General features: G+C 33.8%; 1 protein-coding gene across 2 annotated transcripts in view; it reads right to left on the bottom strand.

Moving 5' to 3' along the window:
- The window catches only part of LOC6579069 (potassium voltage-gated channel subfamily KQT member 1), a 63,249-nt gene that overhangs the window by 39,098 nt on the left and 11,844 nt on the right, over nucleotides 1–12,307 (bottom strand). Inside the window, exon 2 of one of the 2 annotated variants that reach the window (XM_044010810.1) lies at nucleotides 6,855–6,923. The exons of the other annotated variant lie outside the window; for it this stretch is intronic. Within the exon in view, the coding sequence (XP_043866745.1) occupies nucleotides 6,855–6,856 (2 nt within the window). The 5' untranslated portion in view covers nucleotides 6,857–6,923. The remainder of the gene's footprint in view (nucleotides 1–6,854; nucleotides 6,924–12,307) is intronic. 2 annotated transcript variants of the gene reach the window in all.

Here is a 12,307-nt window from a genome sequence, read left to right as displayed (position 1 = left end):
AATAGAAACCTTGTATTCTAAGAAATATATGTTTTGATATTTGTAGCTAAATTACACTCTGAGAAAAATAGTCAAATATTTTAGGGATAGATTGGCAACAGTAGTAATATTCGTTGCTCAACACTAATCTGGAATTTGATGGAAAATTTATAATTTGATGCAATATTAGCAACTTACATTGCTGTAAAGAGGATGGAATCATATCATAAATAATTGTTCATTTTTAACACTATATTTAATTTATTTCTTCAAGAAATATAATTTATTTATTTTATTTTATGCATGGATATTTTTGTAGAATTTTTACTCAGTGAACAAATATTTGAAGAAAACATTAGCAGTCTGCCTACACAATAGTTTACCAACACTGTTCTGAATTTAACTATTGTTCCATAAATCTATTTGGATAATGTGTTAGCATAGACACCATAAACAATGGTTTAATTGTAACATAAAACATTTTGTGCCTGACTTTCGCCTCTAGCAGCTCATGAATCACATTGTATTGAATATTTCACTAGTTTCATAAATCTTTGCGGGAACATATTAAGACAATATGTATATATTCTGTCAGCTGTTGATATATATTTCCAATTTGTTTCTATTTTTGGCACTGCGAACGCAGGCAACTAGAAATCTTGCTTTCCTTCCTTCTCTGTTTTTTTTTTTAGGTAAATTTATGCCCGGCAAGGCTTTCAACAAGTTGGCAGCGCTCACGGCTATTATTCTTGGTGTCAATACGAGTTGGCAGCGTTTCAATGCCTATTTATTTATCAATTGAAGCATTTCTCAACACTGCAATAAAAGCGAAACACATAATAAATAAAAGAAACAATGAGGTACTCACGGCAAAAGTCTTTTGTTCAAGAAGTAAAATCTATCTACATTTTTCACTTTATATGCTGAACTTCTTAATTTTTTTTTTTTTTTTTTTTTGATAGCGTGCATAAAGAAAGTACTTTTATGACTTCACAATTTTTAATGACATTTTCCTTTGCTTTCTTCTGCGCATAACACAAAGTTTATTAAAGCGCAGAGGAAAAATTACCTTTTTGTTGGCAATTTATTCATGCATTCAGCCATACAACTGAAGTCGAGTCTAATGTATTTGCGATTATGTGAACGCTTAGAGCTAAACTTGTTGTGCTCTTTCCACACATTTTCACAGCAATTTTCCAATTGAGGTAGTCGCCCAAATCGCTTTGCCGTGCTTGAGTTGAGCCACGTTGAGCTCAAGCTCAAACGCAAACTCAAATTCAAACTCAAATTCAAATTCAATTAACTGCAATATCTTTAAGGATATCATTAACGTACTTTTGTCTAATGCAAATTCAGTTTGCCCTTGCTGGTGTAGTTTCTGATTAGAAACCCAAACATTGCACAATTACAGTGAACACTCGCTGCGGTTGCCACATTAGCATAATCCGCTGACTTATGTCGGGTCGATTCATTTGCATAAGCTTCGGCACTGTTAACGGGCTTTCACTCCAAATGGCTGCCAGAAGCAACCTTAGTGCAGCACTGCTATAGTTATCTTTTCCATATACCCTGTATAGGGAGGGTGTGCTGAAAAAATTAAAATTTAGAGGGAAGTGTAGCTGCTGCTAGATGTCTAAGCAGTTCATGAGGGCTTTGCATTTGCTTAAGACGATTCTAAGCTCGACATTTGTATAAGAGTTTCGATATGATATTCAGAGAGTTCCATGTTAGAGACCCAATAGAGCTGTATAGGATATGTATACTAGTTATATAAGCGTTTTAGAAGAGATAAGACCTTTGGTGCTTAGAGAGCTGTACAAGAGATCCATAAGATTTTTACAAGAGCAATACAAGATTTCTATGAGATTTATATCATAGTTGTAAAAGCATTTCTAAGAGATTAGAGCCTACAGAGCTGTTTAAGAGTTCTTAAAAAGATGTATAACAGTTTTATAAGAGTTTTATATAATATATGAGCTAAATAAGAGCTGTATACAAGTTGTTTATGAGTGCAGCTGTGTTAAATTATAGCTGCGTAGCAGATGAAAAGTTATGGGGCTGATAAAGAGTAGTATATGATATGTATAGCAGCTATAAGAGGTTTGTAAGACTTTTCAAGAACTGTGCTAAATTCTCAACTAGTTTGCAAAGAATTAAAAAAATTATAAAATAAAATGAGACTGATTTCATAAGATTCTTTTTTAATAATATGTTAAATTTTCCAAATTTTTAAATGAGTAGATGTCATACACTTAGGGAGTATCTGTTTAAAAATGTTCCGAATTTATTCGAGCAAAAATGCTAAGTAGACTCATTTGAGTAAAGCTGCAGAAACCTTTTTAATGAAATTTATGTGTAAACCTATCGAATATCTAAAGCCGGCTTAAACTGGGTTTGCTTCAAGTAGATAAACGTGAAAAATGTTTACTAAATCTCATAGATTATCAAGTTTATGTCTTTATATATAAGGATAGTTGGGTGTAGAGCAGAGACAAATAGAAGTTTTATTCGACCTTTCTGTTTAGTTCGAATAAGAATTTATAATTTTCTTTGCTGCTTTAAACATTTTAGTTGATAATAAAACCATTAAAAATAGAAAACAAAGAAGCCATTAAAATAAGAAAATCTAACAAAAAATTAATTAAAGTTCTCGCAAATCAATAAAGCTCTCTCAAATCTCGCAAAAATGATTCATAAATTACTAACATATAATAAATGAGTAATAATGTAATTGGCATAAACCATTTACCTTTGGAACTTTGGCATTTCAGCTCAGGGAAAGGCTAAATATTAATTCAAAAAGTCATTCAAGCAAAAAATTTCCATATGCATTAAATGAAATTATAGAATCCTTCAAAAGAATATACTTATATATATTCAAGCACATTTTAGTGCCCATCAGCTACAGTTAGTCTGCGATGCAGTCTTTATACGCTCAATTAAATGACATTGAAATACTTGTGTAAAATAAATATATATAAATATATCCATATATATATTATGGAGAGGCGTTGAGGCGTGCTGGGTATATGTAAGTCAAGTGCAGATCTGCGTGATGTTTTTTTTTGCCGACAATGAATTTTAATTAGTGGCGCAATGCAATTGCGCTAAAAATAGCAAACTGCCCAGGAAACAACATGAAAGCCGCATTTTCAATGACTTACTAAATATGTAAATTAATGAAACCAAGCCAAAAATGTGGCACAAATGCGCCCCGAGGCGCCTGGGGCGCTTGGCACGGCTTGCTGCGACGAGTGCTAGACTAGAGAATTTCCTTTGAACTATTTTCGTTCGCATGCATATTGAGTGTTGCTTTTTCTTTGCAATTTTTCTCCCCCTCTCTCTCTCTCTCTCTCTCTCTCTTTCACTATTTTTTTTCGAATACAGTTCAGGTGGGCACTAACAAATGGCAATGTGCAAGTGGAGCCCCTCGCCCCGCCCCCGCCGCCGCCGGCTCCCCCTCTGCTCCTTTGCTTCGTATCGTTAGATGGCGCAAGTGCAGCTAACAATGCACTCGAGCCTTGTCGCTGGCTCTTGACATAGCCGCAACAATAACAACAACCGCAACTAATAACTAACAGCCGGCGCTGGAAATAGTCTAACAGATACTCGAATGCCATCAAAGTGATGTGTGTGTGCGTGTGTGTGTGTGTGTGTGTGTGTGCCACTGCATTGTATTGTGCAATAGCAGCGACCACGCTGCGTATACGTCATGTGTGTATTGCGGACAACTTTTTAATTTCCTGCGCAAATTTATTTTAATTGCAAACAACTAACACACACACACGCACGCACATACAGACAGCTATATATGTATGCAGCACCCTCTCGTTTACCTTCTCCCTTATTCGCTCATACACCCTTAACATTTGTTTTCTGTGTTATCTGTAATTAATTGTAAATGCATTTTGTTGTAAATTTAATGAAACGCATCTCATTAAAAATTCAGCGAATTAGCAAATAAATTTGCAAAGCTCTTTTGCTATGAGTGATCGGGAAACGGAAAGGAGAGTATATTGGTTTTACGGATATGGATATAATATAAAGTCAAATATATTTTTCTAGACTTTTGAGAGTAGAGCCTAGAAATTTGATTATTAAATGAAAATGTAGGCGGTAAACGAGAATATCCGAAGGTCACAGCGATCGAGTACCCAATCTCCCATATTCCTCCAATCAGATCCATTGGGATACCATAAGACTAGACATTTGTTACTCGAGTCCGTAGCCGTAGCCGTTTATAAGTCCCACATGGATCGCTGCTCTCACTCTTTCATCTGATCGTTCAAGTCTCTTCAAACTCCCAAGCGAGTATTCTCCAGTTGCTTATACCCAACTGCGAAATTCTGTCAACTTTTTTCATGCATTGTTTTGCTGTTTCATTTAATGTGTTTGCTGTGGTTTTTTATGTAATTGTTAAAAGCGTTAAATTAGTTGCTATTTATTTGCGGAAATTATTTAGAATATTGGGTTTGGCTGCGTTAATTAGCCAGGAAAACCAAATAGTTGGGGTTTGTTAGCTTCAATTTCGGTTGAAAATTATGAAATGTGAGATTTTGGGCAGAAGCAATCAAAAATGTATGAATTTTAGAGAAGTGTAATTAAGAATATAATAGACAATGAAGAAATATCAGTATATAGTGAGGAAATATTTAAAATTGATTTATAGAAATAGAGAGCTGAAAAATTGGGAGAATTTATTGAATATAAATTGCCATAAAAATAATAGAAAAAATTAAATTTTTTTTAAATAGTTCCATTACCTTTTATTATTATATAAACAAAAATTAATCCACGAAGAAGTTTTAGGCGGAAAGTTTTATCGTATTTCCATACAACTTTTTATCTCTAAAATTTTTAATATGCTTTAAAGCTTTACTTTGCTATATAACTCAGACTTTGGTTTAATAATATTATATTATATTATATTATAATATATATAATCATTTATCCTTTGCTATCAGTAGCTTCCTTCATAATCCAACCTCACAGTCTTAAAGCTCAACGCCGAATATAATTTCCCCAAATATTCGATAATATCTTATGGCATTTAGCAACTTCTCAGGCCATTGCCTATATTGACTATGTATGTTGGCATTGTAATAAATGGTCTCAAATGTTTCATTATAGTCTATGCTTTATCTGATCTGTCGTTTATTTTTTCGTAATGGACACAGCAGTATCGGCTCAATCGGCGCGTCAACAATGCATATATCATATATCGCATTAGGCAGCCGCCCACATATCGAAAGTAATAAAAGTTTCGTGCCGGGCATAAATCACTTAACACTTTGCTCATAATCGCCGAGGGGCCGAGCCAAAAGGAAAACAAATCTAAATTATAATGGAAACAAGAGAAATTGAATTGAAATATAGAGCCAGAGCAACCACCACACAGTCACACAAACACAAACACAAACACACACACACACACACAGACACACATTCAGGCATAAACAAGGCCCACAGAAATGTAGAGATTTGTTCTTGATTTTTAATTAGTTTTCATTTAGCTCTTTTTTTTTTTACTTTCGCATTCCCTAATTAACTAATATGCAGAGTAAACAAACATTTTTAATTACACGAGTTTTTTGTGTTACCTACATTCTTCTCGTTTTTCGCTAATTGCCCGTAAATTAAAAGGCGAACGTGTGCGGCCCAGCGGAATAGACCAAAAATTGATGGCGTTTTAGGCCAAAGGCTAGCTTTTGATGCCAGAGGGTCAGCTACAAATTGCAGGCTGAACGTAAATTTCACTCTAGCTCTAGCTGCACACTATCGATTCTGCCTTTCAAATGGCACGTTGGACAGGATAGGGTCATACATGCATATACACATACACGTATACATATGTGTATATGTGTATGTGGGCTGTGCAGCTCGACACTGATTTGGCTTAAGCGATAAAAGTGGGAAAGGTGCCTTTTGTGCCGGCGCCAGAGCCACGCCAAGCATAACAGTTTAAATGCGAAGAGGGTCTATTAAAAAACAAAATGGAGTACATGCCAGTACACGCACACACACACACACACACACATACACACACATACGTACATACACACGCACACCCGCAGTAAAGCCAACATGCAATTTATGAACAGCTTTTTGCTGGCGGGCCAAAATGCTCGTTTGAAGCTAACGAAATGTTGCAAGCGAAACCAAGTCCAGCCCAACCTGACAAAAGCAACAAGAAGTTGAGGCAGAGAGTGAAAAAATACTAGGGAATACTTTGAGTACGCGCAAGAAAAGGTAGCGGCAAAAAATTTACAGAAAGAATGTGAAAAAAAAAACGTGAAGCGCAGGTGAGAGCAGTCAAGTCCTACTTAGGGCTGGCTTTATTTTGCGTGTGTGTGTGTGAGTGTGTGTGTGTGTGTGTGTGAGTGTCTGTGTGTGTTTGTGCCAGCAAATTGCAAAGTCTACTCCAGGGAGCTAGCGAAGTTGTTAGACGAATGGTAGTTTATATACCCTATGCTACTTAGTAAAGCGGGTATATTGACTTTACAAATTGGTATTTGCCATAAGACCTATCCCCTCACACCGGGTTTTCCACATTTCCAAATTCAGCTTTTGGTATACGAACTTTTAAAAAATTTGAGAAAATTTTAGTTTTAAATTTTTCAAGTAAAGTATATATGAAAACATTTTTTTTTTATTAATAAATTCTATAAATTGTAAAAAAAAAATCATACTATAATGTATTAAACCTCTACTCTTAGAAACATGCGAGTGAAAAGATCGAGAGAATAGAGAAAAGTAGAGAAAATTCAGCGATAGTTGCAGTTTCATTTCTACAAGCATATAGAATCGATAAAGTCATGCAACTGTAAACAATTTCTAAATATATTTATTCTTTTTACTAAATAAATGTGTCTTACATTGGAGCTTTTGTGGTTTTACGTCCGATCAATAGCAATTAACGTTTCGATATATACACTAAATAAAATCTGAAAAATTCAATTGTATATGTGATTGTATATAGTTGTATTTCAAATAATTACTATATGATATTTACTATATATATATGATGTATAATATATATTTTGGATACATGTTATATATTAATTATATATTTTTATAATTTATAATTATATAGTAAATTGTTGAAATGAAGTATATTTGAATCAGTTTTTTATTTTCCATATAATAGTTTTAAAAGTTGTCCATTATTTTGTATAAATATTTTTCATATATTATTTATATATTATATTATTTATTTTTTTATATAAATATAGTATAGTATTTATAAAAATTAATATTATTTATATATTATATTATTTATTTTTTATATAAATATAGTATATAGTATAGTATATTATTAAAAAAAAATTCCTCAAATTAGAGAGGCGTGTTCAATCAGAGAGTAAATTTTGATTAGACTCTGCTTTGATCTGACAAGGCTGACAAGAGACAAAAATCTAATTAGAGGCGCAAATCAATTATAATTAGATATGCAAATCTCATTAATTGCTTAATTGTGCTAACAATTGCATATCGGATTGTCTGTCTCATATATATTCTAAAAAAATACTATATAAACTAACTCAACGCGCAGTCGCTCACGCCCTACTCCTAGCTAGTTTATCCCTTAGCTTGTTGCTGTCGCTTGCAACGGATTAAATTTGAAAAAAAAAAAAAACACACACACAAAAAGTAAAAATTGAAAGTAACTCAGCGGTCGGTCGATGGGTCGCTCGCTCGCTCCATCTGTGGGGGCGTGTCACAGTGAGTGCCCGCAGTAGATGAACGGCCAATGTGCACAATGAAACTTTTGCATTGCATTCGTGCGCCATAAGCCGTGAAAGTTTTATGTAAATGTTTTATGCTAAAATATGTGCCAGGTCGCCGCTCGGACCGGGGCAGCGCTGGGGATTGGTATTGATGTGTCCAAGCTGCATGCTGCATGCCACATGCCACATACCACCTGCCAGGCAGCGAGGTCAACTTCAGCCACGTTGTGATATATTGGCGCACAAGGCGTCGACTGCAATTTGTAGCGAAACTTTTATTAAAGCGAATCAAAGCAACAGCAACCGGCTACAGCAGCTACAACACCTGTGGGGCTGACTCTGACTATGCCAGCGCCCCTCAATCAATCCCTTAATATTCACAGAAGGCAGCCAAAAGTTATTTTTTGGAATATTTTGTGTTCTGCTCTTCATTGAAAATGGGGAAAAGCGGGTGTAAAGGGCTCGTCAGCAGAGATACAAATGTAAGTAGAGGAAGGCGTGGCATTTAGGCTATATATATATTATATACATTCATGATAAAGTCAGTTGTAATATATATATTTTTTAATCATGGCGACAAGTTGACTCAATCAAGCCAAGTCGATTTTTCAGCAATTTCGCATTTTTTTTCTTTTTTTTTTTTTTTTTTTTGGTATTCCCCAGTCAGGCACACCCCGCCCACAGTAGACACTAACAAAAGGCATGCGAGCGTATACTATTGGCATTCAGTATATTTTTTTATTCACGCCTGAGCATGTTATGAGTGTGTTATGATAAAGGAAATATTTTTATTATGTTTTCAGTTTCGTTTTCAGTTTCAGATTTCGGTTTCAGTTTCAGTTTCAATTATGGCTGCAGCTAAAAATGTAATTGCCAAAAGTGTTGCACACACACAGACATACCTACACACACATGTCAGCAACTTTTTCAATTTCATCATGAAAATGGAAAGCAGCTGCATCCTTTCCACACTAACTTTGCCCATGTAAGCTCTAATTCTGTGTAAACATTGTGCAGTTTGCTTAAAACAAAAACTAAGTAGAAATAACATTAATTATTAATTCAAGTGTTTTTACAATAATTGCAGCTTTCTGCTAGAGTTGCTAAAACTATTTAAATATTTAAGAACTATTGAGCATTACATATAAGTTGAACTTTGCTCTCTTTGCCATTCTTTCTAAACACATTTAAAATAAAAAAAATTCTTTGCTTTTAATCTAGTTATACCTCTAACTGACCTTGCTTACAATCTGCCAAAATTATTTGTCATAATTTGATGCAATTCTCATGGGAAATTCCATTTAAGTGTGCTTTGATTTATTTTCTTGATAAATAATGCCATGAATAATATTTTACATATTTGTCAGGCACATTTTTTGTATACTTTGCATATAATATATATGCTATGAGTGCACAAATTAGCTATTTAGTTCTAAGGGCTATAAAACGTCTAGGGTTTAGCCTAAAATTCTCATAAAGCTTTTGGAAAATGACTTTAAGCACGAAACTGTAGAAATGCTCAAGGTTAACCAATATCTCCGAGCTGAAGCTCTGAATTTTTGTGAGTAATTTAGTTTGCTGTAAATTTAGTTAAATATATAAATATATTATTGCTAGTTATAATAAATTGTAATATTTAAAAGAGTTAAACTAACAAGTAAATATAAAAATTTAGGTTAATTAAATTTTTATTCGATATGAATATCATCATTAAAGCCTTTGAATTTTGAGAAAAAAAAAAAAAAGAAGAAAAAATGTAGGATAATTTTTTTTTTTTTTATATATTATATTATTATCATAATTATTTGCGCTTCAGCCCATCAGAAAATAAATATTTTCTCTTAAATTCCTAGTTATTTTTCATAATAATGAATGGAATTTTTTTTTTACATTTTCCAGTTTTGCCTCAACAAAAAATTAATTAACAATCAAGCCACAAACCCGCATATGCATTAAATAATTTTATTTAAACTTATTTTAATTTGATTTAAAATCTGATTTTTTCTTATGTACTTTCCTTCCCTTTAGAGTGAACAATCTCTACCTAATTATTAGATTTTTTTAATGATAAATAAATTAATCAATTACTCGGTCGTAATATTTTTCTGTCCGCGACTGTATATTATATACCTACAGAATAATTGTTACAAATTAATGTTTATATAAATGTCTACCCGAAGCAAACCGAAAAAGAGACGCGATTCTATTGAAGTACTCAAATCGAATCACAGGATTCGTGCGAACTCACGCAGAAAGCAAAGCACATAATCTGATTGTCCTGGGAAGTTGGGCTGACCTTGTGCCATTTGCAGCGAGTACGAGTCATTTTTATGGCCGACAATATATCCGTGTGTATAATGGTTAAGTATATTCTATATACATACACATGCATACATACATATATACGTATATTTCTGTGTGTGACCCAAAGGGGTTTCGGCGCCCTAATGGAGAAACGCAATCAAATGCCATGTGTCAACGGCTATTGAGTGTTTGCCTCCGATGTACATGTCAACTTTAGCTATAACTTAACCTGCTGCGTCCTCGCTCTTCAGCTCTCTCTCTCACTGTCTTTCGCACTCCTTACTCTCTCCCATTCGCGACCTACAGCAGCGGCAAATAATTTGTCGTGCACTTCATATTTTTGCTTGGGCCCGTAAAGTCAACAACAACAACAACAACAAAAACTACAACAAAATAAAAGTAACAAAAAGTGGAGCAGTCAGCGCCATTTCATGCCACAGGCCAATAAAATGGCCAAGCTGCTGAGCTGTCGTCGGCTGGCGCTGGGGGGGCGTGGCCGGGCTTAACTTTGCGGCGACCCAATTCCAGACGTGCCTTATCGCAGATAGAGGTCTATAGTAGCTCTCGGAATACCTCAGCAGCTGTGTGTGCGTGTGTGTGTGTGTGTGTGTGCCAAGAACATCATAATTAAGCGCACTAATTTAATAATAATATTGCCTAGTCAAGAAAATATTCGTATATTTTGGATAAATAGCCGCATTTAGGTCTGGGTTGGCATATTAATTAGACACACACACACACACACATATGCATATACATACATCAATATATATTGATGTATATATATAAAAGTTTGGTTAGTTGGTTTTTCCCTCTGGTTTAGTTGGCAAATGTTGTACGCGATTTTCGTGACAAACGCCAGCGGCACGCATATTTAATCAATTATACAAATTGCCAGCATGTAAATTGCAGTTCACAGAAATTTGTAGATTTTTATCGCTCAGGTGCGAGTCGCCTAGAGCAGGTGGGCGCGCATTGAAAAGCCGACTTCAATCTGATTAAATACAACATAAATTGTTGTGTGCGCGAGTCGGCGCTTATCAACCGAGGCGTATCACAAATGTGCGCCAATTTTTACAAAACATGCCAAAAGCACACACATACATATATATACGCACATACATATACACATTCACCTTAATGGCATTCAACATTTTGCACGTAAATTAAAAATAAAAGGCAGGCGCGCATAATTTTCAATTTTCATGCAACGTTAAAAGCGCTGAAAAATGATATTGAAAAACGAAACTTAACGATGGGCCCAAAGCGTCAGAAACAGCAGTTGAGCAGAGTGAAAGGAAGGGAGACACCGAGTGAGAAAGAGAAAGAGAGAGAGAGAAAAAGAGAGAGATTGCTTGTAGGTAGGAGCTGGTAGGTGGGAGACGGCGCATTATTAGAAGTTAAAAGTTTGGTAGTTACACTTAGCAAAAAGTTTTGGTAAACAAATTTACGAGCTGCTCATAAAATGTAAGAAATACTTTTGCTTATATATGAAAGCTAGAATAGACTCTGTTCAAAGGGGGAAAAAATTATAGCAGCTAAATAGTAAAAATATACAAAAGAAAACTATAGACTAAAATTAATAATGAAATAATCTCCAGGAGAAATAAATTATAGAAAATAAAATATAAATGGAATAATATATGTACTAAAATTAATAATGAAATAATCATAAGAAGAAAACGAGACAGAAAATAAAATAAAATATAATAGAATACAAAAATATAAAATATATCAGAAATTGTTCAAAGAAAAGTCTTTTTGTCTATAAAATATATACAAATAAAGTAAAAATAAAATTGTTTCTTACTCAAATTGTAAATCAATTTAATAAATCTGTAAAAATTTATGAATATTACATATAATATTAAATTAATATTAGAATATTAAATATAATATTATAAAGAGATAGAATGGAAATTTTCCTGAAATTTCAATATTGTGTTCCAAGTTTTCGTTTATTAAAAAAGTTGCTAAAATATAAATTGCAGAAGTTTATTTTTAATAAGAAAATTATAAATATGCTCTACTCAAAATTGTGGCAATTTCACCTGTGCGTGCCACAAACACCTCTTGTAAGTTAACTGTCAATAGAAATTCTCCACCAGGCAAATTAAATCAATTATGAACTCTCAAGAACTTTAATTATTTTTCGGTCAGTGTATATAAATGAATTTTTAAGTGTGTGTATATAGCTATATAATATAGTGTATATATGTATGTAAAGAGAGAGAGAGAGAGAGAGAGAGAGAGAGAGAGAGAGAAATAGAGAGAGAGAGTGAGTTGCCCGCAGTCAA

The sequence above is a fragment of the Drosophila mojavensis genome, unplaced genomic scaffold (genome assembly GCF_018153725.1).
Source record: "Drosophila mojavensis isolate 15081-1352.22 unplaced genomic scaffold, ASM1815372v1 contig_80, whole genome shotgun sequence".
NCBI lineage: Eukaryota > Metazoa > Arthropoda > Insecta > Diptera > Drosophilidae > Drosophila > Drosophila mojavensis.
Note: the sequence above shows the minus strand (reverse complement) of the source record. Positions and strands in the feature narration are given on the sequence as shown.